The 27,646-nt window shown below is 38.8% G+C and overlaps 1 protein-coding gene across 2 annotated transcripts in view; it reads right to left on the bottom strand.

The window, feature by feature from the left end:
- Positions 1 to 27,646, bottom strand: part of Ehbp1 (EH domain binding protein 1) — a 244,935-nt gene that overhangs the window by 113,052 nt on the left and 104,237 nt on the right. The window contains exons 8-11 of one of the 2 annotated variants that reach the window (XM_055628756.1): positions 26,914 to 27,018; positions 26,172 to 26,294; positions 19,472 to 19,709; positions 6,133 to 6,316 (exon numbers count right to left, since the gene is read on the bottom strand). In XM_055628756.1, the coding sequence (XP_055484731.1) occupies positions 6,133 to 6,316; positions 19,472 to 19,709; positions 26,172 to 26,294; positions 26,914 to 27,018 (650 nt within the window). The remainder of the gene's footprint in view (positions 1 to 6,132; positions 6,317 to 19,471; positions 19,710 to 26,171; positions 26,295 to 26,913; positions 27,019 to 27,646) is intronic. The other variant, XM_055628757.1, reaches the window with a different exon arrangement.

Here is a 27,646-nt window from a genome sequence, read left to right as displayed (position 1 = left end):
TAATATAATATAATATAATATAATATAATATAATATAATATAATATACTATACTATACTATACTATAATATAATATAATATAATATAATATAATACAATACAATATAATAGGCATTAAACACCTGTGATCCCTGCACCCAAGAAACCAAGGAAGGAACTGCAAGTTCTAAGACATTCTGAGCCATCTAGGCAGACCCTGTCTCCTAAAAAAAAAATAATAATAATAGATAAATAAATAAATAAATAAATAAATAAATAAGTAACGTAAAAACGGTAACAACAAAAACGTAAAAGCAAATGGTCTGTGAAAAAAAGAAAGGAATCGAAAACAGCTGAAGATGCACACACACATGAATCTACACTGCAAGAACATCTGCTGGAGGTGCTAGAAAACAGCCTGAGTGTGTTCAGTAAAATCATTCTATCACTCCCCTGACACCTAAGAACTTGGAAATTACATGCAGTATATATAGGCAATCATCTCCTGTCTTTGGAAAGCAGTTTAAGTATGAAAATGGTCTCTAACTGGAATCTTACACTTAAATCTCTCTCTCTCTCTCTAAATATATATATATATACCGTAAAGTAATGCCACAAATTTATTTATAAAAGTCAAAAAATTTTTAAAATTATATTTTCAAAGATAATTAATTTATTCACATATATTTTGGTGAATTATTTGGTCTTATTTCAGTAAGATCACTATTAGAGAGTTTTATCTAGCTTTAAATTTTAAAACAAAAATGTTAAAGAACACAAAGATTCATGGTTAAGATCTAATGAACTGAACTTGCTACAAGCAGGTCTGCAAAGGAAATGCCCACACATCATTAGTGATAATAGCACTTATAGGGCCGACATGCAGTGTATGTACTATTAATCCTCAGATTACAACTCGTAATCCAGGTATTAGAGTGTCTAGTTCCACAGCAGCTTGGCCGTCGCTACATAAAATGGATAAGAATACCTAGTACTAGTGAAACTGTCCTAGCCTCTTGTTTAAAGCTGTGACTATAGATAGTAACAGAAATACACAGTAAGCTAGTTGCTCCATTAGCTCAAACTGTATTGTGATTCTTCTTCCAAGTTTAAGCATGTCAGGCTGTGCTTCAAGCCTAGCAAGTTAGAACTTATTTAAAAAAAAATAACAGGATTAAACAAGAATTAAGCTTGAATGTTAAATGTAAGTCCTTTGCAAAAATGACTACAAGCGCTCCCACTGATTGTAAATATTTTCCTTATCAAAGCATCAAATAGTAATATTTACAATTTTCATTGAATTTACAGTTCATAGTCTTGCAATTTACTCTTGATCCACAGGTTACTTAGAATGTAAATATTTCAAATAGATAGGTTTGTCTTAATTATTGTTACTAATTTCAGTATTAATTTGCTTTAAGTGGATTTCAGGTTTAATTTTGAATACTTGCTTAACAGCCTAAGGTGGAGACACTATAAACTCTGTAGCTATGACTATAGTATTTTAGGACGTCAAAACTACTATCCAAATCTTTCAGTTTTACTACTTTGCTTGTTTTATCAAAGTATGAAGATTTGCTCTCAGTGGAAAATCAGGGGTTGGAGACTGGTCTGGAGGTTAGGAGCATAAAAGATGCTGTAGGAGGCCTGAGTTCGGCTCCCAGCACCCATGCAGGGCGGCCACAGCCTGTGCTCCAGGCAGGCCTGACCCCTCTGGCCTCCTCAGTCACACACACCGACAGACACACAACTAAAAATAAAATCATTTAAAAAGTTACCTTCCTGATGAACTGAAGTGTTTATCATGGTAAAATTACTATCTTTATACAAATATTTTACACTTAACTTTAAAACCTATTATATTTTACCACATTAATATGGTTTGCCAGCCTACTTTTCTTAGTGCCCTCACAAAAAAAACATATTTTTGCAGTCTTTCAACTTTTCATATACCCTTGTTTTAGATGTATACGTTAGAATTTTTAAAAATCCGTATCAGTAATTTTAAAGCAGTTTTCAGTCCATTTATATATAATGAATTAATTAGTAAGTGTAAAAGTGCTATATTATCTCATTTTCCAACTACTTCATCTAGTCTATGTCGTTTCTACCCTTTGAGGAGGTATTATACTTTTGAAAACATCTATGACTCTCTCGTCTAGGCAGAAGTTATACATTATGTCCCTGCGCTCTTAATGCTGCCTTAAAATCCACAGCACATCTAAGTGAGCAACCATCAATTGCCACTTTCTCTCACTTCTCAGTAGCGCATGGCCCCTGGGGTATTAGTATTGGTAACTGCTAATGCTCATTTGGATTTACCCACGTTTGCCACTGCATAATCTTCCTTACTTGAAGGGCTAATCTACTAATTCTTTCATTTTCCTTCTGTTTAAATTATGTTTTATAATTTCTTTTAGCAGAGGTCCATCTATGGTGATAAATTACCTGAAAAGAACCCATCTTCCCCTCCCCTCATTCTTTAGAGATGCTTTCACTGGACATACAAGTCCACATGGGCGTGTGGACAAAAACACTGAACTGTCTCTTCTGGTCCCACTGATGCTGCTGACAGTCAGCCATGTTCCTTTCAAGTCATTCTGCCTTTCTCACCTTTAGACTGAAAGGCTTTGTTGATCAGTATGCTTCTGAACTTATTTTATTCTGACTGACATTTGTTAATGTTCTTGAATCAAGAGTCATTTGTCTGCTCAACATCATTTTTGCTCTGTTCTCTGTCACCATAGAGCATTTGAAATTGGAGGCAGTGAGATGGCTCCACCATGCAAAGCCTCAACACCCGAGTTCAGTCTCAGGAAATCCACATAAAGACGGTGAAACCCGACTATACACAAAGTTCTTCCCCGATCACTCACATACACACACACACACACACACACACACACACGAGATTTCCCCATGAAACACCATGTGTTATGGTTAATTTTATAAAACTGTGTTCATTTCTCAGTTTCTCTTTTAACCTGGCTATCACACAAATAATTGAGACTATTTTATATTTGTTTAGTTATAAGCCAGAAGAGTCTGGACAGATGTCATGCAGACCCTAAGAGCACACAGATGTCAGCCCAGACTACTATACCCAGCAAAACTCTCAATCATCATAGATGGAAAAAAGATATTAAACGACAAAAACAAATTTAAACAGTACCTACCAAAAAATCCAGATATTAGTAGGAAAAATATAACCCAAGAAAGCTAACTACATCCAGCATAACACAGGAAATAACCTCACTGCAGCAAAAGCACACAAACATACAACAACCAACATCAAAATAAATGGATCTAACGGTCACTGGTCATGAATCTCTCTCAATATTAATGGATTCATCAACTCTCCAATAAACAGACATAGACTAACAGAATGGATGCATAAACAACACCCAACATTCTGTTGCATACAAGACACACACCTAAGTCACAAAGATAGACATTACCTGAGGGTAAAGGCTGCAAGACGGCTTTCCAAGCAAATGAGACCAAGAGGCAAGCAGAAGTAGCTTTAAAATAGACTTTCAACCAAAATTAATCAAGAGATGGAGAAGGTCACTTCATACTCATTAAAAGAAAATTCCACCAAGAAGATAACTCAACTCTGAACATCAATGCCCCAAATACAAGGACACTCACATTTGTAAAGAAACATTAATAAAACAAACTACACATAGATCTGCACACGTTAATAGTAGGAGACTTCAACACCCCATTCTCAACAGAGGACAGGTCAACAAAACAGAAATTAAACAGAGAAACAATGACTCTAACTGACGTCATGAATCAAGTGGACCTAACAGACATCTACAGAACTTCTCACTGAAACACAAAAGAATTTACCTTCTCAGAACTTCATGGAACCTTCTCCAAAATAGACCATATAGTTGGTCACAAAGCAAGCCTCAGGAGACACAAGAAGATTGAAATAATCCCTTGTATCCTATCAGACCACCATGGACTAAAGCTGGACCTCAACAACAACAGAAATAGCAAAAAGCCTACACACACATGGAAACTGAACTCTACTCAATAACAGCTGGGTCAGGGAAGAAATAAAAAAAGAAATTAAAGACTTCCTAGCATTCAATGAAAATGAAGGCACAACACACCCATACTATGGGACACAATGAAAGCAGTGCTAAGAGGAAAGTTCATAGCACTAAGTGCCTTCAAGAAGAAATTTGAAACCTCTTGAACAAGCAACTTAGCAGCTCATCTGAAAGCCCTAGAAAAAAAGAAGCAGGCACACCCAAGAGAAGTAAATGGCTGGAAATAATCAAACTCAGAGCTGAAACCAATAAACTAGAAACAAAGAGAACAATTCAAAGAATCAATAAAATCAAGAGCTGTTCTTTGAGAAAATCAAAAAGATAGACAAACCCTTAGCCAAACTAAGTAAAAGGCAGAGGGACATGGTCCAAATCAACAAAATAAAAAATGAAAAGGGGGATGTAGCTACAGACACTGAGGAAATTCAAGTAATCATTAGGTCTTACTTCAAAAGCATATACACCATAAAGACAATACTTCTTACTCATGGGGTTTCTTTTAAAAAAAAAAATGAGCATTTTTATGTTTTTACTGAACTCAGTGTGAAAACTCAAGAGGGAAACTCTCAGAGACGCTCTTGATGCTAGGATTACAGGCTCTCGGAGCTGCAAGATGTATCAGTACTGAGGAACAAGTATCACATGTGTTGTCTGGAGCTGGACATGGGGCACCTGTCTGTAACCTGGGAATCAGGAGGCTCGAGCAGGAAGGTCATAGTTCACAGCTAGAGTGAGCCATACTGTTGAGACCCTATGCCAAACAATTAAACGTGATCAAAGAAAAACCAGATATGTCTTACGCATGCTCAGTACTGGAGGGCAGGCAGGGCTAGCAGGGTGCGTGCAGTGTAAGGTTACAGAAGGCAGTTACACACAGAGACACAGGGCAAGTCCGCACTTGGCAGCACTCTTACGGAAAGTGTTTTTGAGTTCTGTACTTTAGGCTCCTCTTGTCTTGCTGTACTCTGGAGCCACAGAGTATGCATGTTTAATTACATGTTAAAACTGATATCCATATGTGCCATGAGGTGTCAGGTGATGTCTCTCTATTTTCTCATTAACGCATCTATGGTCTGAAAAGTAACAGATCTTTCAACTGCAATGCCTTTGGTTTATCTTTTATTTATTTTATTTATTTGTTGGTTTTTGAGAGGCTCTCATGTAGCTTGGGCTGGCCTCAAACTCGCTACTAGCTAAAAATGATCTCGACTTCCTGATCCTCCACCTTTAACCTCCTACATGACAGGGTTTCTCTGTGTAGCCCTGGCTGGGATGAAGGGTGTGCGCCACCCCCGCTGAGCTCCATATTATTTCTAACCAAAGTGTTGTATATATTGCTCCAATAGGATTTTACATCTCCATGTAGCTAATGTACATTACAATTTCTTTAAGAAGCTGGGTGAGTGGCACACACCTGTAATCCAGCACTCGGGGAGGCAGAGGCAGGTGGATCTCTGTGAGTTCAAGGCCAGCCTAGTCTGCAAAGTGAGTCCAGGACAGCCACAGCTACACAGAGTAACCCTGTCTTGAAAAATCAAAAAAGAAAAAAAACTTCTTTATGAGAGGTAAATTCTAATACAAGTAAAAGTAACGATATTGGAATTCTTGGACAAAGCATTTCTTTGTATGTGAAGGCCAGAGGACACCTCGGGTGTGTCTTCAGCCACCATACACGCTTTTTATTCTTTTGGAAAGAGAATGTCTGACTGCACACCCTGGCTGGCCGTGAGTTCAGAGACCCACTCGCCTCTGTGTCCGCAGCGCTGGGACGAATGGTGTGTGCGGCCATACTAGGTTAATGTCTTCCCGGGTGGTTTAAGACAGAGCTTCGCCCCCGGGCCAGGCCGGCTGGCCAGCAAGCCCCAGTGCTGGGATTACAAACATGCCACCACACCCAGCGTGTGCACACGCTCAAGCTCTCAGGCTAGCACAACAGTGATTTGCTAAATGAACACACTTCCAGCCCAACATTTTACTTTTAAATCACCAAAATGACTTTTAAAAACTGTACAACAGTTTTTATTAATTGGCATTAAACTGTATGAAAGAGTAAACACTGCTGCATGTTTTATTCAGGACACAATCTTACCTTAGGAGAAGTAGAGAGGTCTCTCCCTGCAGAAACAACCGTGGGTTCAGTTACTCCAGTCTTTGGTGCAAGGGCTGGTGGAGCTGGAGCCTTTCTTTTCAGTCTCCGTTCCATTTCCCCTTCTTGAACTGCACTGACCAAATTATTTGGAGAAGTTGGCTTAGGCTCATAAAAAGGATTTGATCTAAACGAAAGAAAAATTATAATTAAATGTCTCTCAGAAAATAGAGACATTTTGTTTCCATATAAAGCAATAAAAAAATTATTCTGAAAACTGCCTTCTCAAATAAACCCAAAGCAATGAAACCTAGAATTCTAAAATAATGACTTTTATCTTCTGGCCCATTTCAATCCAGATTAGAAGAGATTTCTCTGTCTTAAAAAGCCCTGAAAAATAAGATCACATTCAATTTAAATGACTCTAGGCAGCTAAGGAAAGTGATGTTTAAAGACAGGGACTGCTTATTTTTGGCATCTAAACAAAAAGTGAAAGAATAGAAATGTGAGGTTTTTGTTGTGTTTCATGCTGTGCTCTCATATTGATTTTACAGTAGCTCCACAAGCCTATAACCCAACAACAGCAGATGTGGGCTCCCTTTCTCCCACATCCTCACCAGCAAATGTCGCCTGATTATTTAATAAGAGCCATCTGAAAGGGGGGGGGGTTAAAGAGACTCCCTAAACAATTTTAATTTTCATTTCCTCAATGGCTATGTTGAACATTTTAAAAAGTGTCTATTAGTGATTAATATTTCTCCTTTGAGAACAGTCTATTCAGTTCTGTGGCTCAGGGACTGGGTTGCTTTCTTAGTTATTTTAGTTTTATATAAATTTTAGCTATTAAGTCGCCAAAGATGAAAGCTGGCAAGAATTCTCTTCCAGCTGTAGGTTTGCTTCTCCTTTGCCATGCCGAGGTTCCGTCTGGCTTGGGTTTGCACGGATCTTGCACATGCTGAGAGCCTCTGAGTGGCTATGTGATGTGCGCAGCAGCTCTGATGTGTCTGGAAACAGTTCCCTTGAAATCCTCTACCACCTCCAACTCTTACACTCTTTCTGCCTCTTCTTCCACACAAAGCCCCCAGCCTTGCTGGAAGATAAAGACCTCACATTTAGTGTGGAGAGAAACTGATAGCTGCCAAGAGGGTGAAACTTAGTTTTCTTCAAAGGCTGGACGAGCTTGTGAAAGTCATGGGACAACTGAGAGGAGAATGTGTTCTACTTCCAACATGTGACCCGGGGTCAAACTCAGGTCATCAGGCTTGGGGGCCAGGACCTTTACCTACAGAATTGTCTCACTAGCCCAGGTCGTGCTTTTGAGGGGGACTGCAACAAAATTTTAGACTGCTTTTAATAGAACATCATTTTTTACAATATTAACTCTCCCAGAAAGGGAATGTGTTCAGTCTTCCCATCTTCTAGTGTCTTCCTCAAGTTTCCAGTGCAGTGTTTTCAAGTTTGCATACTTCCCTCAGTAAGTTATTTCAAGGTTGTTTTTTTGGTTTTGGAGAATATTAAAATGGAGTTGTTTCCTTAATTTCTCATCATCTCTATCATTGCTACAGAGGAAGGCTGCTTATTTTTCTATGGGAAATATATTCTGGCACTTTGCTGGCTGTGTTTTCATTTTCATGTGATTCTAGAAACACTTCAAACTCTTTTTCCCCCCAATGACCACAAGTCAGTATCCAATAGTATACTGTTTAGTCTCCACAAATTTGTGTATTTTCTGTTGTTTCTCCTACTGGTGAATTCTATCTTTATCCTTCTAGTGTCCTCTGCAGAGCTGGCTAGTAGTTACAGTAGCTTTAACTATTTTTGTCATATAAAGTTTTTCCTTCTTCAATTTATGAGAGTTTTGTGGGATATAAAAGTACAGATTGACTGATACGATTCTAAGAACTTTGAAATGCACCCTTCCATATCCTTTTGGATTTTAGAGGTTCTATTAAACTCAGCTGTCAACACTCCACAGCGGTCACTGGGCTACTGAGCAGGTGCGACTTTTCTCATTCACACACCTCACTCCACTCCTTCCACAACCAGCTCTGACAACCTGAATGGCTGAAACTGAGACAGGTAAGTTGAAACTGAAGAAGACAGAAATGCAGGAGAAAAATGCTTTGCCTTCAAAAGAAGAAGCAAGTTGGTGAACCATGAAGCAAGCACCATCAATACACACTGTACATTTCATGAGCATTGTCTTATTACTTTACTCATTTTGAGTGTTTCGTAACTTTTATTGTAGACAGAGAAAGAGACAGACAGACAGACAGACAGACTCTGGGCCTACCCTGGGCCTTCGTAACCTCAAAGCCCACCACCAGTGACACCCTTCCCCAACAAAGCCACAGCTCCTAATCCTTCCCAAACAGCTCCAGCAACTAACTAGAAACCATGCATTCAAACATAAGCCTATGGGGAACACTGTTGCAAAACACCACAACTCTGTAGGTTGAAAGGGCTGTGCTGCCTTTTCATATCAAAGCATCAGCACGGCAGAGAATGAACATTGGTCTTCACCTCCCACCTGCCAGTCACAGAAGGAACAAAATGTGCATGCTCAAGGAAAATGCTGAAATCTAGATTAGAACTCAAGGCAACTCACCGTCTCCTGCAGCTGGAAAAATGCAGGTCAGTGAGAGTACTTCTGTTTTGTTCAAATGATTTTAATTGGCGAATGCACAAGTTTTAAAAATGGAAAAAAAACCAGCTGTTGTTCTGATGGGTCTGACTTTGTATGTCACTCCCCTTTCCTGTCAATGCACTCTCAGTTTGAGTATTTCCTGTTTTGGATATAATAGGATGTGGAGAGTTTCTCTTCTGGTATTGTTTATTTTGTGTTCTACTCGCAGAGGCATCTCTTTTCCTAGATTTAGGGAATTTCCTTCTAAGATTTTACTGAAACTCCTTTTAATGCCTTTGCTGTGAAATTCCTCTACTGCGGTCATAATTCATAAATTTTTCTTTTTAGTATTGCAAAGATCTTGTATATTCGACTGACACATTTTATTAAATGTATTATTGTGCATATGGGGAGGCAAAAGAGTTTGTCTATTTTGGTACTCTCTGTATCACTGAGCAGAAAATAATTTTTACCTTTGTATTATGCACTTGAATAATAGGTGAGTGATACCATTAAACTTTCTGTCCATTGAAAAACAGTAAATAAGTAGAAAAATAAAAACAAATTTAAATGACATTATTTATTGTCTTAAATTGTAGAAAGATTAGCAATGTTGGTTAGATCCAAAAAGGATTAAGTAAAATATACTGAAAATCAAAAAGGGTATAATAAAATCTATAGTCTTTTTCTCTTGAAAATGTTTCACTGGAAAGCAATGTAAATTAATTAAAATGGCTATATGTAGATGAAAAAAATTCAATGAGGGGCTTCCTTGAAAAAATTAAAATGACACACATCATACCAGAAATGACTGCATATGGATTCTTAAAAGGAACCAGAAACAATGACAAAAACAAATTTCAATAATACCTACACACAAATCCAGCATTACAGAAGACACTAGAAGGGAAAATACAACCCAAGAAAACTAGCTACTTTCAAGAAAACACAGGAAATAATTAACCTCACTACAGTAAAACAAAAAGCAACTAAGCACACAACCTTATGACCACAGCCAACATCAAAATCACAGGATCTAACAACCACTGGTCATTAATCTCTCTCAACATCAATGGACTCAATTCTCCAATAAAAAGACACAGACTAACAGAATGGATGCGTAAACAAGACCCAGCAATCTGTTGCATACAAGAAACACACCTAAGTCACAAAGATAGACATTACCTGAGGGTAAAGGGTTGGAAGACGGCTTTCCAAGCAAATGGACCCAAGAAGCAAGCAGGAGTAGCCATTCTAGTATCTGATAAAATAGACTTTCAACCAAAATTAATCAAAAGAGATGGGGAAGGACACTTCATACTCATCAAGGGAAAATTCCACCAGAAAGACATCACAATCCTGAACATCTATGCCCCAAATACAAGGGCACCCACATTTGTAAAAGAAACATTGATAAAACTTAAACCACACATAGATCCCCACATATTAATAGTGGGAGACTTCAATACCCACTCTCAACAAAGGACAGGTCAACAAAACAGAAATTAAACAAAGAAACAATCTCTCTAACAGAGGTCATGAATCAAATGGACCTAACAGACATTTACAGAACCTTACACTCAAACACAAAAGAATTTACCTTCTTCTCAGCACCTCATGGAACCTTCCCCAAAATAGAACATATAGTAGGTCACAAAGGGAGCCTCAACAGATACAAGAAGATTGAAATAATCCCTTGTATCCTGTCTGATCACCATGGAATAAAGCTGGACCTCAAAAACAACAGAAATAGCAAAAAGCCTACACACACATAGAAACTGAATAACTTGCTACTAAATGACAGCTGGAACAGGGAAGAAATAAGAAAGAAATTAAAGTCGTCCTAGAACTTAATGAATATGAAGACACAACATACCCAAACTTGTGGGACACAATGAAAGCAGTGCTAAGAGGAAAGTTCATAGCACTAAGTGCCTTCAAGAAGAAATTTGAGACAGCTCATTCAAGCAACTTAATGGCTCACTTAAGAGCCCTAGAAAAAGAAGAAGCAGACACACCAAAGAGACTGGAAATAATCAACCGCAGGGCTGAGAACAATTAATTAGAAATGAATAAAACAATTCAAATAATCAATGAAACCAAGAGCTGGTTCTTTGAGAAAAACAAGATAAACAAACCCTTAGCCAAGCTAACTAAAAAGCAGAGAGACACCATCCAAATCAACAAAATCAGAAATGGAAAGGGGGACATAACTATAGACACTGTGGAAATCCAAACAATCATTAGGACTTGCTTCAAAAGTCTATATGCCGCAAAATTTGAAAATCTAAATGAAATGGACAATTTTCTTGACCAATTCTACTTACAAATGTTGAATCAGGACCAGGCAAATCAATTAAATAGTCCTATATCCCCCAAGGAAATAGAAGTGGTCATCGAAAGTCTCCCATCCAAAAAAAGCCTAGGACCAGATGGTTTCAGCACAGAATTCAACCAGACCTTCAAAGAAGAGCTAACTCCAGTTCTCTTCAAACTATTCCACAAAATAGAAACAGAAGGAACATTACCAAACTCATTCTATGAAGCCACAGTCACCTTGGTACCTAAACCTCACAAAGACCCAACAAAGAAAGAGAATTTCAGGCCAATCTCCCTTATGAACATTGATGAAAAAATACTCAACAAAATACTTGCAAACCGAATACAAGAACACATCAAAGATATCATCCACTATGACCAAGTAGGCTTCATCCCAGGCATGCAGGGGTGGTTCAATATACGGAAATCCATCAACATGATCCACCATATTAACAAATTGAAAGAAACAAACCACATGATAATCTCCCTAGATGCTGAAAAAGCATTTGACAAAATCCAACATCCGTTCAATGTTTAAAGTATTGGAGAGATCAGGGATACAAGGCAAATATCTAAACATAGTAACGGCAATATACAGCAAGCCTATAGCCAACATCAAACTGAACGAAGACAAACTTAAAGCAATCCCACTGAAATCAGGGACAGGCAAGGCTGCCCACTCTCTCCATTTCTATTCAACGTAGTTCTGGAAGTCCTTTCTAGAGCAATAAGACAGTTGAAGGAGATCAAGGGGATACAAATTAAAAAGGAAGAAGTCAAGAGTATCACTATTTGCAGATGATATGATAGTATACCCGAGTGACCCCAAAAACTCTACCAGGGAACTCCTACAGCTGATAAAACACCTTCAGCAAAGTGGCCAGATACAAAATTAACTCAAAAAAATCAGTAGCCCTCCTGTATCCAAAAGACAAAAGGGCTGAGAAAGAAATTAAGGAAACAACACCCTTCACAATACCCACAAATGACATAAAGTACCTTGGTGTAACCCTAACCAAGCAAGTCAAAGACTTGTATGAAAAAAATTTCAAGTCTCTGAAGAAACAATTAGAAGAAGATATCAGAAGATGGAAAGATCTCCCATGCTCATGGCTTGGCAGAATTAACACAGTAAAAATGGCCATCTTACCAAAAGCAATCTACAGATTCAATGCAATTCCCATCAAATTACCAACACAATTCTTTACAGACCTGGAAAGAAAAATTCTCAACTTCATTTGGAATAACAAGAAACCCAGACTTGCTAAAACAGTCCTCTACAATAAAAGATCTTCTGGAGGTATCTCCATCCCTGATCTTAAGCTGTACTATAGAGCAACAGTAATAAAAACTGCATGGTACTGGCATAGAAAGAGAATGGTGGATCAATGGAACCGAACAGAAGACCCAGAAATAAACCCACACACTTATGGACACCTGATCTTTGACAAAGATGCCAAAACCATACAATGGAGAAAAGATAGCATCTTCAACAAATGGTGCTGGTCTAACTGGATGTCTACATGTAGAAAAATGCAAATAGATCCATACTTATCACCCTGCACAAAACTAAAGTCCAAGTGGATCAAAAACCTCAACAAAAAAACCAGACACATTGAATCAGTTGGAAGAAAAAGTGGGGAAAACTGTAGAACTCATTGGTACAGGAGACAACTTCCTGAATAGAACACCAACAGCACAGACTCTTAAGAGCAACAATCAATAAATGGGACTTCATGAAGCTGAAAAGCTTCTGTAAAGCAAAGGACACCGTCATCAAAACAAAACGACTGCCTACGGATTGAGAAAGAATCTTTACCAACCCTTTATCTGACAGAGGGCTAATATCCAGGATATATAAAGAACTAAAGAAGCTGAAAAGCAACAAACCAATTAATCCAATTAAAAAATGGGGAACAGAGCTAAACAGAGAACTCTCTGTAGAGGAATATCGAATGGCAGAGAAACACTTAAAGAAATGCTCAACGACATTAGCCATTAGAGAAATGCAAATCAAAACGACCCTGAGATTTCACCTTACACCCATCAAAATGGCCAAGATCAAAAACTCAAGGGACAACACATGCTGGAGGGGTTGTAGAGAAAGGGGAACCCTCCTCCATTGCTGGTAGGAATGTAAACTTGTACAACCACTCTGGAAATCAATCTAGCACTTTCTCAGACAACTAGGAATAGTGCTTCCTCAATTTCTAGCCATACCACTCCTAGGCATATATCCAAAAGAGACTCAAGTACACAATAAGGCCATTTGCTCAACCATGTTTGTAGCAGCTTTATTTGTAATAGCCAGAAGCTGGAAACAACCCAGATGCCCCTCAACTGAAGAATGGATGCAGAAATTGTGGTACATCTACACAATGGAGTATTACCCAGCAATGAAATACAAGGAAATCATGAAATTTGCAGGTAAATGGTGGGAGCTGGAAAGGATCGTCCTGAGTGAGCTGTCCCAGAAGCAGAAAGACACACATGGTATATACTCACTCATATAGACATATAATATAGGATAAACCTACTAAAATCTGTACATCTAAAGAAACTAATCAAGAGGGAGGACTGTGGTTATAAGGCTCAATCCCCGTCCTGAAAGGCAAAGAGGATGGATATCAGAAGAAGAAAACAGGAAACAAGTTAAGAGCCTGCCACAGAGGGCCTCTGAAAGGCTCTGCCCTGCAGACTATCAAAGCAGATGCTGAGACTTATGGCCAGCTGTTGGGCAGTGTGCATGGAATCTTATGTAAGAAGTGGGAAATAGTAAGATCTGGAGAGGACAGGAACTCCACAAGGAGAGCAACAGAACCAGAAAACTTGAACCCAGGGGTCTTCCCAGAGGCTCATACTCCAACCAAGTACCATGCATGGAGATAACCTAGAACCCCTGCACAGATGTAGCCCATGGCAGTTCAGTATCCAAGTGGGTTCCATAGTAATGGGAAGAGGGACTGCCTCTGCCATAATCTGATTGGCCTGCTCTTTGATCACCCCCCCCTGAGGAGGGAGCAGCCTTACCAGGCCACAGAAGATGACAATGCAGCCATTCCTGATGAGATTTGATAGACTAAGATCAGAAGGAAGGAGAGGAGGACCTCCCCTATCAGTGGACTTAAGGAGGGGCATGGGTGAAGAAGGGGGAGGGAGGGTAGAACCAGGAGGGGAGGAGGGAGGGGCTTCTGGGGGGATACAAAGTGAATAAAGTGTAACTAATAAAATAAAATATAATAATAATAAATTTAAAAATTTTTAAAAAATAAAGACCCTACTGCATTTGCATTGGAAAAAACCAAAACAAAACAAAAACAAAAACAAGAAAAACAACGCACTTCATAAATGCCGTAAGCCTTATTAGCTTCCATCTTGCCACAAAAACCGAACAGCCGTCAAAAACACAGACACCTGAGAACCCTGGGTGGGTCTTTTGTGTAAGGACACACCTTCTCCAGGTGCTGATGGGTCTGCTGGGCACTGCAGCCTGCTTCGCACATCAAAGTGTAGGCGCTGTTCATCAGTACCTGTACAAGGTTAGCTCACACGATGCAGGAAGAACTTGGTGATGGAAAATGAGTCACAACAGCTTTTACTTGGTAAAAGGTCATAAGTTTATTACTGAGGTAAAGACAGAATGTGGAAGATTTGTGTTGCTGAATTATACAAACTTTCAGAGAACAAAAGATGAGAATTACCAAGAATTAAATACCACCTAAGTTCTTCTGGAAGCTGAACAGTGGAAGTGCAATGTTTAGAACTTCTGTGTATAATTTTAAAAAAGGCTTTTTGATGGATTCTCACTGCTAACCCCAGGTGATTGAGCAATTTAGAACACCTTTAAAAGGCTGACTTTGGTCAAAGGGAACACCTAGCGTTCTGACTTTAGTTTTTACAGAGGCATTTAAAAATGTTTAAGTAAACACTGCTGTCTCCTTAATTTGTCAATAGGCGACAGCAGGGTGTGTGTGCATGCGTTGTGTAATATTCACGTGGCTGGGAAGGACTGCATACTTGCCTTTAGAGCTTGCATTTACTCTCAAGTACTCTAGGTGTGTGGCTATTACTCAGCTCCTACACCACCCATGAGAAACTCCATTTTGATCACACATTAGCTGTTCAAAGAAAACAAGCATAATAATGTGAGCCAGTCTTTTGACCTGGGTTTGGAATACAATGATTTTATGTCATAACTCTAAGTACTTAAGGAGGAGACAGTTTTTCTCAAAACGTAGCCATAGCATCATAAGCATATGTAAGAGTCTCCTCCGCGGCCCTCTGTGTATGTGCATGTGTGTGTACCTGACCTGAGCATGTGTGTGCAGACCAGCATGTGCACATGTGGATAAATCTGTGTGTCCGTGAGTGTGTACATGTGTGTACATGTTAGCCCGTGTATCTGTGTGAATGGTTTCACTCTATCACACAAAAGCCCCCAAACATTTAAAGTTGGACTGTGCCGTTTCCTTAGGTAATCTTTTCTCCCAGTCAACAGTCCCTGTGGTCCCAATCGTTGCTATCTTGATGTGGTTTTAGACCAACTCTGCTGGTCCTTGCTAACAGGGAAATAAACATCTACTGGAAAATGCAGGTGCTGGAAGGAGACATTCCTCACACTGTGAGCTGACTACCCAGTAGAAGGGTACGTTTCTCCCCATACACAAATCGAATTTCTAAACTTTCATTTATCAAATGAGGTTTTTGAAGATTTATTATCATCATTTATTACAATGTATTCAATTTATATCCCCACTGTAAGCCCCTCCCTCATCTCCTAATTCCACCATTCCTCCCTCTTTCCCCCTATGCCCCTCCCCTAGTCCACTGATAGAGGAGGTCCTCCTCCCCTTCTATTTGACCCACTTTGGAAATCAATCTGGTGCCTCCTCGGAAAGTTAGGAATAGTGCTACCTCAAGATCCAGCTATACCACTCCTAGGCATATATCCAAAAGATGCTCAAGAACACAAGGACATTGCTCAACCACGTTCATAGCAGCTTTATTTGTAATAGCTGGAGTCTGGAAACACCCAGATGTCCCTCAATTGAGGAATGGATACAATTGTGGTACATTTACACAATGGAATACTACTCAGCAATTAAAAACAAGGAAATCATGAAATTTGCAGTCAAATGGTGGGAACTACAAAAGATCATCTCAAGTGAGGTATCCCAGAAGCAGAAAGACACACATGGTATATACTCACTCATAAATGGATATTAGCCATATAAAACAGGATAAACATACTAAAATCTATAGTCCTAAAGAAGCTAACCAACAAGGAAGACCCTAGGGAAGTTGCTCAAATGCGTTTTTTTTTTTTTTTAAATCATCATTTTAACTTACATCTTCTACTTTAAAGATTTTTCCTATTAAATTTCCAATATTTAAATATTAACAACTGAGTTCATTTTTCCAAGTAAAGCAGAGACCCACTTCAAGTAAACATATCATTATGCTTTTTATTATTATGTTACTTATGATTAAACATTTTACAGATCTCCTCTGTCCCCTACCAATTATTTACATCAAAGTTACTCCAAGCCCACGAATTTTGGGCAGGGAGTGACTCGTGTGATATATTCCTTATAATAAAATTAAAATTTTTATTCCTATCTAGACAAATTTAAGTGCCAATAATACAAAATGAGTGGTCTAAACCTGAGTACAATGAGGCAGCCTTCACATAAGTGTGAACACTGATTGCCGCAATAAGAAAAGAGTGATCCATTCTCACCAGTTTTCTTTCCAGACCACTCCTCGCAGGCTCCCCTGCCTTCTAGCTCTGACCAAAACAGTACTCAGTCCATTTCTCTCACTATAATTTACATCTCCTACAAATTTTTTTAAGAGTTTCTAAGTTTTAATGTATTGATAATAAAAGCAATTATCACAGATTTTTCTGAGACATGCTTTGGGGGAATAAATATTTTTTTCTTGATAAGTACAATCAATTTTGTGGAAAAAAAAATGATGACCTATTTACTAAAGCATAACAAAAAGCAGAAGTTATATTTTGATACTGTAATCCATATTGCATTTACATTTGAAGAAAATACAAAATACTTAAATATATAAATATACATTCAATATATTATCTGAAGTTCATTCAATAGCAAATTTTTCATTTTTTTCAGAATTGTTCTCAGTGTACAGACATTAATCGTCGTTGTTATAATTTACTGCTCTTTTGTTTGTCTGCTCTATCTTAGGTGCTTTTACAATTATTATTTTCATTTTGGTTCTGGGGCTCAAACCCAGGCCCTTGCACGTGTGTTGCTCCTAGGCTACGTTCTCATTCTCTCTGAACAGTAGTTCTAAATGTCTACTTCTGGTGGTTGTCATTACAAATAAATGTGACTGAATTGGAGTATTTATGTTCTATCCTGTAACCGTGCTAGTTTAGTTTTCAGTTCTAGTACCTTTGTGGAGACTCTTGTGGTTCTCTACATAAACAGTTAGGCTATCTGTAAAATGAAGATGTATGCTCAGGTCACAATGTGTGGGCGCGTGCAGTGAAACCGCCTCCATTTTCCAGCCTCTCTGCTTGGTGCAGCCATGCTTGTTACTTTGTAGCATGTTATAGAACTAAAATCTGTTTTGGAAGAGATTACACACACGTGCACTCCCATGCACATGTTAATGAGTTCTGTCGCCCATCCCGTCTCTGCACCCACATTCAGTGACTCAATTTTCTCATGACACTCTTATTGTTTGTTTACTCGCCTGATAGATTTGTCAGAAATTACGAAATTTACATTTGGAGTGCCACATATTTGTTTGTTTCCTTAAATATTTTTACGCTGGTGTGGAATACAGTCCATTTAACCTATTTAAAGTCAGTCTGACTCTTCCGACCCTGGCACTGAACTTTCGGTGTTGGTGTAGCTGAAGTGACAGACGTCTGAGCACCCCACCTCATGTCTTATGGTTTAAAAACTCTTCCTGTTCAGTGGAGAACACAGATTACACTCCATCCTGAAAAGTCTCCTACAATTGTTCGTGTGCTTCTTTTTCACAGACGTTCACACACATGTATGCTCCAATCGACACTCAACTAAAAAATCCAAGAAGGGCCCATCTCCTCTCTGGAGCTCAGTTTGCAGATTCCCGTTTACTACTGTTGGTGCCAGCTGTGCAGACCCAAATTATCTGTCCCCAGTTCAGGGAGACTGCTGGGGTCTGTGCAAATCTTTTAACCACTAAAAGGCTGGATACATTCTGAGATATGAGCTTGAAAGAACAATCTGTGGGACCCATGTCCCTTGCAGTTTATGTTCAGTGTCTCAAAAGCACTGTTTCAAAGATTTCATTCCCTTTCTTTTCTTAAGCCTGAATGTGAAACCCAATCCATGTTACCGTGGCTAAAAGTAAAAGCTTAGTTGGTGGTCTTTAAATGAACTCAGGGCCATAACCACTGGCACTGTGCAACTGCAGACTGTACTATGAACTCCTAGACTTGAGCAAAATGGCAGCCATGATTACACTGCCTAGTCATACTAAGCTGGTGATGGCCTCTGCTTAGAAATGCTGGGATTGTGCTGTTATGTGCTGAACAAATATTCTCATCAAATCAGTATCATACATAATTCTATGATTCCTACAACAGAACTGCAGCACAATTGAAGTAAATGCCTACAGTTTTCAATCAAAAGCACCTAAATGCCATTTACAACAGTTTCAGTGAGTAAATACAATTGGATTCCACAGTCTCCCATATCTGGTGTGTAAGGTAGGCAGACATATACCTTTATGAAGAAAATAAAGGTTAAAAGTGAAAGACTTCTGATGGCCAGAAGGACCGCTGTGAGACACTGTCTTCTGGAAACAGCAGGGGTGCTGGTCCCCTAACTCTCAACAACACTGTAGCCTGCACAAGAGCACACCATTACAACATGGAAGGAGAGAATGCTCACAAGGCCCCACCCCAAGCTGAGTTATAGGCGTTCAGTGGCAACTGAGGGAAGGAAGACAGGGAGGAAGGGTTAGTTTCCTCCTGGGACAAGAGGTTGCGCAGACCTAAGTGATCAGCCATGAACTGCTGCAGATATAGCCAGCACTAATTAGACTTGGTGGATCTTTGTTGTTGTTGTTGTGGATGTACTTACAAAAGAAAAGGACATGCATTTGAGACAGGAGTAAAAGAAAAGGTAGAAATGATATAATACACTGTACTTACATAAGACATGCTAAAAAAAAAAAAACCCTATAAAACAAAGAAAATCTTACTGAAAAAGTATTTTCAAAAGAAGTCCTGGTAGCAGGGAAAGTAACATGCTAACTCATACAATGCATATGAACATTTTAACATATCTAGTTATATTTCAGAAGGGTCTCCTTACATTAATATACAGGCTAATTGTGTCGATAACAAAATAAAAGGAATGTACTTACTCATCTAATTCTTCTTCACTTTTCGAAGTATCAGCATAAAGGTACTTGCTCATGTCCACAGGTCTTAGGTTTTTTCTTCTTGTAGACTGGGGTGGAGAATCCTTTATCAGTACAAAAGTCTCTGGTTCATCAAATGGGTTCAAGTATTGTGGAGTCCGGGCGCCTTTAAAGGGATGACAGCTGTTATTATAAAAAGATTCTTCTGGTTTTTTAGGTGAAGTTGTTTCAGTGATTGGTTCTATAAAACAACAGTAAAAGACGGGTTAAAAGATCAGCATATAATGTTTTCAATAATAGGCATTCTTGAATTAATGAACTACAAGGTTGAGAGAGTGCAATAATGAATCAAGTAGATATTTTTGAAGAGCTAGGGAACCCTGAAGCTCAACAAAATGTAAACTGCAGGATTTCTGCCTACGTCTTTAGGAAGAGAACTCTTAAACACTGCCTCTTCAGATTGCTAATGTCTCATGGCTGCCTTGAAAATGCGCATGCACAGGTATGTATGTGCATGTGGTTTATGCACGTGAGTTAGATCCTCAAAAAGCTTGAGTTACAAGTGATTGTAAGCCTCCTGAGATGGGGGCTATGAAATGAAGGAGGGTCTTCTGTGAGAGCATTAATTTATGTTAGTTATTAAAATAAGATGGAAAGCAATGGACAAAGATATCTTTCCAGCCCTCCTCATGACAGTCTTTGGAGTGTCTAACACCAATAAGACAGTATATAAACTTCAGAGGTTCTAAACTACTTAGAAGTGCAGAATTACTGTTTACCTCTATCCAAGCTTTCCATCCCCAAATGAAGTCCGGTAACTTGGCGTTTAAGAGCATAAAAATGGATTATACTTTTAAGTGATACTTGGTGGCTCTGCCCGTGCATACCACCAAGGCCTCAAAGCACCTATCCTGGGCTGCGCACAACACGTGCTCACACATCACTGGTGGCCACAGCAGGTAGGCCCTTACCGGGGCTTGTGCACTCTGCCACCGAGCTGTTTATATCCAGAGCTAAACTTCTTAGAGCCAATAAACTTGAACCCAATCAACAAGACTAGCACAAGGAAATTCAAGTTGGAATGCCGTATTAACACCCTGCTGGTGGGGCTGAGGCCTTAGCTTGGTGGTAGAGAGCTTGCCCGGCAAGCATAAAGACCCAGGTTCAGTCCTCGGTTCTGAAGAGAAAGGGTGTGCGAGGGAGAACACACCATGATATAGTGTAGCTCACAAACAGGCTACACTAAATTCACTTTTAAAACACTCAAATTAATTTGAAAACAAATCTGAACACAGTTTTGGTGATAAAAATAGGCATTTCTCAAAGAGCAAGCCAAAAAAACATAATATATTAAAAGTAATTTAAATTATACCAGACAACTCTAGCAAATAGGTAACAGAAAGCAGAAATTCAGTCTGGATCCGTGCAGCCACACAGCAGGCGTAATACACAACCGCTGAGGGGCGCAGGGGCTGGGGCAAGGGGTGGGGACGGGGAATGCAGAGGGGCAGGGCCCAGGGGCTGTCACTCTAGCCTAGACTGTAAGCTCTGATTGGAGAATCTGTTTCAAAAATAAATTAAATAAATAGGATGGAGAGCAATAGAGAAAGATATCTTAGTTAACCTCTGTCTCCCAATTATTACCACTGTCACAATCACAGCAAAAAAAAAAAAAAAAAAAAAAAAACAAAAAAAAACCCCGATCGTTTTATAAGTAACATCTCAAGAAACTTAATCTAATTATTATGTGACTTTCTGGAACTCCATCTGTTTCTGCCTCTCACCAGTAAGATTACAGACCTCCACCCCCATGCCAAGTTTTTTACATAGGTGCTGGGGATCTGAACTCGGGTCCTCATGTTTGCACAGCAAGCATTTTATCTGCTGAGCCACTGGCCCCAGTCTTTCCTCCTTTAGAGAATTACTGTTATTTATGTATTGATTCTTTTCCCTGCATGCATACAACACAGCACTTGTATGCCTCGTGCCCTTGGAGGTCACAGAGAGCATTAGGTCCCCAGAGTTTCAGTTCCAGAGGTTATTAGCTGCTGCATCAGCACTGGAAGCTGATCTCATGGCCTCTTCAATAGAAACAAGTGATTGTCTTGCTGAGTCATCTCTCCAGCACCGTTCATTTAATTGAAATGCTAAGGTTTATACTGGCCAAGTTGGTGTCAATCTGCTGGGATGAAGTGACCTCTGGCTTCTGCCTCCTAAGTAGATGCTACTATAGCCACAATCTACCAAACTTCCATGCTCAGCTTGCAATTTTCAAAACTTAGAGTCAAACAACTTATATTTTACAAATTAGCCTGGAAAACTTATTTTTTCTTTTCACCAAATCAAACCCCTCTGAGCTAGGATTTTGTATATTAAAATGGAATAATTAGAAAAGAATTCATAAAATCATAATAAATACTGAAATGAATTTAAATACAGCTAAAACTATACAGAAACGTTTTAGCAATGATGTCTTTTAATACTATTGAAACATTACTAACATTTTAAAATTTTTATTTATTTTTTATTACAATTTATTCACTTTGCATCCCAGCTGTAGCCACCTCCCTCAGCCCCTCCTAATTCCACCCTCCCTCCCTTTTCTCCTCCCATGCCCCTCCCCCAGTCCACTGACAGGGGAGGTTCTCCTCCCCTTCCATCTGACCCTAGCCTATCAGGTCTCATCAGGACTGGGTGCATAGTCTTCCTCTGTGGCCTGGTAAGGCTGTTCCCCCATCAGGGGGAGGTGATCAAAGAGCAGGCCATTGAGTTCATGGCAGAGACAACCCCTGTTTCCCTTACTAGGGAACCCACTTAGACACTGAGCTGCCATGAGCTACATCTGTGCAGGGGTTCTAGGTTATCTCCATGAATGGTCCTTGGTTGGTATATCAGTCTCAGAAAAGGGCCCTGGGCCCAGATTTTTTTTTGGTTCTGTTGCTCTCCTTGTAGAGCTCCAGTCCCCACCAGGTCTTTCAATTTCCCTCTTCTTTCATAAGATTCCCTGCACTGTGTCCAAAGTTTGACTATGAGTCTCAGCATCTGCTTTGATACCCTACTAGGTAGAGTCAGAGGCCCTCTGTGGTAGGCTCCTGTCCTGTTCCCTGTTTCCCCCCTCTTCCAATGTCCATCCTGTTTGCATTTCTAAATGAGGATTGATCATCTTATCCAGTGTCCTCCTTCTTGATTAGATTCATTAGGTGTACACATTTTAGTATGTTTATCCTATATTATATGTCTGATATCCACTTATAAGTGAGTATATACCATGTGTGTCTTTCTGTTCCTGGGATTCCTCATTTAGGATGATCTTTTCTAGTTCCCACCATTCACCTGTAAATTTCATGATTTCCTTGTTTTTCATTGCTGAGTAGTATTCCATTGTGTAAATGTATCACACTTTTGTATCCATTCCTCAACTGAGGGACATCTGGGTTGTTTCCAGGTTCTGGCTATTACAAATAAAGCTGCTACAAACATGGTTGAGCAAATGGCCTTATTGTGTACTTGAGCATCTTTTGGATATATGCCTAGGAGTGGTATAGCTGGATCTTCCTAATTGTCTGAAAAAGTACCAGATTGATTTCCAAAGTGGTTGTACAAGTTTACATTCCCACCAGAAATGGAGGAGGGTTCCCCTTTCTCACATCCTCTCCAGCATGTGTTGTCACTTGAGTTTTTGATCTTAGTCATTCTGTTGGGTGTAAGGTGAAATCTCATGGTTGTTTTGATTTGTATTTTCCTGATGACTAAGAACATTGAGCATATCTTTAAGTGTTTCTCTACCATTCAATATTCCTCTGTTAAGAATTCTTTTTAGCTCTGTACCCCATTTTTTAGTTGGATTACTTGATTTGTTGGTGTTTAACTTCTTGAGTTCTTTATATATTCTGGATAATAGCTCTCTGTCAGATATAGGGTTGGTAAAGATTCTTTCCCAGTCTGTAGGCTGTCGTTTTGTTCTGATGATGGTGTCCTTTGCTTTACAGAAGATTTTGGGTTTCATGACGTCCATTACTGATTGCTGCTCTTAGAGCCTGTGCTGTTGGTGTTCTGTTCAGGAAGTTGTCTTCTGTACCAATGAGTTCAAGGGTCTTCACCACTTTTATTTCTAATAGATTTAGTGTGTCTGGTTTTTTGTTGAGGTCTTTGATCCACTTGGACTTTAGTTTTGTGCAGGGTGATAAGTATGGATCTATTTGCATTTTTCTATATGTAGATATCCAGTTAGACTAGCACCATTGTTGAAGATGCTATCTTTTCTCCATTGTATGGTTTTGGCTTCTTTGTCAAAAATCAAGTATGCATAGGTGTATGGGTCTATTTCTGGGTCTTCTATTCAATTCTATTAATCCACCATTCTGTTTCTATACCAGTACCACACAGTTTTTATTACTGTTGTTCTGTAGTACAACTTGAGATCAGGGATGGCGATGCCTCCAGAAGATCTTTACAGATCTGTACAGGATTGTTTTAGCAAGTCTGGGTTTTTTGCTCTTCCGTATGAAATTGAGAATTTTTCTGTCAAGTTCTGTAAAGAATTGCGTTGGTATCTTGATGGGAATTGCATTGAATCTAAAGATTGCTTTTGGCAGGGTGGCCATTTTCACTATGTTAATCCTACTGATCCATGAGATTGGGATAACATTTTTATTATAATGCAAGGAAAGCATTTTCTATCCTCTGTAGGGAAAGGGAACATGGAAATTTCTCAACTTTTTATTAACGAATTCTAGAGCACAAATACTTAAGCTACAGAAAACTGATCAACAAAAATAAATTTTTTATTTCTACTTTCAAGATAATAATTATAAAAACTGAGCTGAGCAAATTTATCAACTATAAACCAAAAGCAAAAAAGTAGGTACATCAATTCAGCCTGGGCTCCACAGTGTATGTGTGTGCACCTCTTAAGACAGAGAACATGAAGTTGGGTGGGTAGAGAGGTGGAGAGGACCTGAGAGGAGTTGGAGGACAGGAATATATGTTCAAAATACACCATCTGAAATTCTCAAACAATGAGATGTTCTTCTTTATAAAGTAGACAAACTGCAAGGTACAATTTACTGACAATAGCCAGCCATGAAGAACTTCAGAATATTTCACATACACAGCAAGAAATACAGTAATTTTAAGTGAGTCACTGAAGTACTGAATTTTTTAAAGGTGAATGAATGAATGAATGAGAATTAAAACTGTAATGAAAAATATAAAAAATTACAATACATTTTCTTCTTCAAACACTTTCGTTTATTGAGGATACAAATTTTGAATTGGCAAATACTTGGGAATACTCAAGTATTTGGGAATACTTATTCTGAGATTTCTAGTCGCATACAGTAAAGAGAATAATAGCTGCTCCATGTCTTGTTAACTGTCTTCACCTAACTACGAACTCTGAGTGAGGAAGGCTCACTACTTCCAAATAGAAATCGGCAGTCTTATACGGGCACCACACAGTCCACGATGTGACTACTCTTCCCACAGGTGGTTTCACATATATTTAGCAAAATTACATATTTAGTTTTGAAATGAAAAGCCTAAATGCTGGCATCTTGAAAAAATTTCATAATACTTTCAAGCGTACAAACTCAGAGATCTATAATGTATAATCAAGAGCAACGTGTCATTCGCCTCAGTTCCAGACCCCTGGGCTTCACGAGCCTTAACCATCTAACCTATTGGAAGTGGTTGCCTCTCAGACTTACTACAAATCTATTTTGACATTATTAGTATCTTAAATATGTTCATAATCTATAGCTCACAGACAAAATTAAACTGACTAATCTGGAGTGAGGAAAGAGAGCAATGAGAAAGAAAGGACCCTGAAATGACACTGCCATGAAGCAGCAATTCCTGAAGCTCCAACTCTTCCCACTCTGACAGTCAGTCACCAAATTATTCAAAGCTCGTAAAGATTTCATAGGAGCAGGCAAAAAGATGTAAACAGTAGCTAATCATTCTTGCGTTTACCCTGAGCAAGGAGTTTAATTAAACAGCAGTCTCACTTTTCAACAGCCCTTACTCAAGCATTAAGAGTTTAAAATGACTTGGTAAGAAAAACGATTTAGGGAGAAAACTTTTGGATTTACTCCATACAAAATAGGATTGTGCATGGGCTTATGCATGGACTTACGCATGGGCGTGTGCATGGGCGTGTGCATGCGCTTGTGTGTGTGCGTGCATAAGACTGCGGTGGTTCTTCCTTCTCTGCTCCGTACTATCACACACACACAACTCGCAGCGTGAAGTAGCTGGCTGCTGGATGCCCTGGACATCAGAGTGCAACAGCTAAGTGAGGAGAAAACGGTCTCATTTCATCCGCATCAGCATGTTCCACAAGGCGGCTTCACATGGTACGCCCACCAAGGAGGCTTAAAATACCCAACAGGTAAACTACTATCTCAGTAGCAGATCTTTTACCATCTTTTTCATCAGCATGATAGAGAGGGATTAATAAATGATCAACTGCAAGTAGTATTAAGTGCAATAATAATTTAAACAAACTGCCTTTTGAAAAAAAAAATGCCCTCACAGTGCAAGAAAACACAACTATACACAGAGTTTTTGTGTTAATTATAATTTTCTACAAAAAGAAGCTTCTCAGATAAGGGTTAGGCCATGAACTGACCTATGGGTATAGCAATACATCATTAGGGGTCATCACTTTACTGCAGACCACGTGTGGAGACGAACATATTACCTTCTGAGTCAGGGTCTCCAAATGGATTTAATTCTGTTACATCAGGTTCATCAAAAGGATTTGTATTCACAGTGGCCAACTCCTTCTGTGCTTCATCCAAAAAGTTAAGTGTGTTGATAAGTTCTGAAAATAAATGCATGTGTAAAGCTCATCACAGTTACAATGAATCATGGGTTTTGGTAATTCATGAGATATTTCAAAATATCACATCAAAATATTTGAAATTCACATTAATAATACCTGCAAATAATAAGACAGTATTTTATGAGTGGCAGAATGCCATTCAAGTATTTTGTAGTACACCAATATTTGAAAATAAACCAAAGGGGACATATTAAACTTGGGAACTATATCAGATAATGAACTATACTAAAGAAACTTGCTATGCCAACTAAATTTGATTTTCCAGTGCTAAATAGACTTGCAGAAGAAGTCTTTTAAGCAAATACAGACATGCGTACTCTGGACAGTGTATGTATAACAGTAAGCTCAGTGAAGCAGCAGCAGCCTATGTGGTTAAAAACACGCAGATGATTCAAAATAACTCATATCAAGACATTTTCTAGCAAATTTGTTAGCGATAAGGTTTGCTATCTTGTTGCCTGGTGGTGTGCTACAAATTACCAAAGAGAACATTCAAGAAGGTACACAATGACAAAACTGACAGGTAAGCAGACAGAAGTCAGAACGTAGCAAGTCACAGTAAACAGGCAATCAGAGCAGAGGGAGGAGAGCTTTAGACCTTCAGAGGAACTGGCTGATTTAGCTGAAGGCATATTTGCTTGCTTTATGCAGTCATCTTGATCTTCATCTAAGCTGCTCAGAGCATTCAACTGGTTTACAATTTCTGTAAACAGAAGCCAGTCAAGACAAATGTAAGGTCAGGTCACTGAACTAAAGACCAGTAGAAGCATGCTGTTATCAAAAACAGACAGGAGACATTGATTAATCAAGAAATATATTCAGAAATGTTACTTTGATGGATTATAACAAAGGCCAATAACTGGAGAGTATTGCAATCATTTTACTGTTAACATTTTATTAGCAGCATAATCACTATGTTAATAAACACAAAACATTAACAATAAATAATGTAAGAGGTTTATACTGGATTTTGACAACTCTAAGAAATAGCAATAAACGTCTTCAGAGAGTCAGTCACTATTTGTCTTGCAAAATTCTTAATTTAAACTAAAGAATTTAAGACTTTCTCTATCTGAATAATACACAAAGTAATTCTTCATGTTCTACTATGTTAAAAATCAGCAAGGAAGAAGTAAGAACAGGAAGTAGCTACTATTCTCTCCTCCAAAAGCACGGTACTTACCCCATAAAAGACAGACTGAAGACAAGGATAAAGAAGAAAACCACAGAACTTATTTGCAGATGAAAATTATCTTTATACATGAATCATAAACAATATAAAAAGGCCTCACTAGGGTCACCTGCTTAGTCCTCAGCATTTCCAAAGCTAA

The sequence above is a fragment of the Psammomys obesus genome, unplaced genomic scaffold (assembly GCF_907164565.1).
Source record: "Psammomys obesus unplaced genomic scaffold, mPsaObe1.curated_primary_1811, whole genome shotgun sequence".
NCBI lineage: Eukaryota > Metazoa > Chordata > Mammalia > Rodentia > Muridae > Psammomys > Psammomys obesus.
This window is presented reverse-complemented; position numbering and strand designations above follow the sequence as displayed.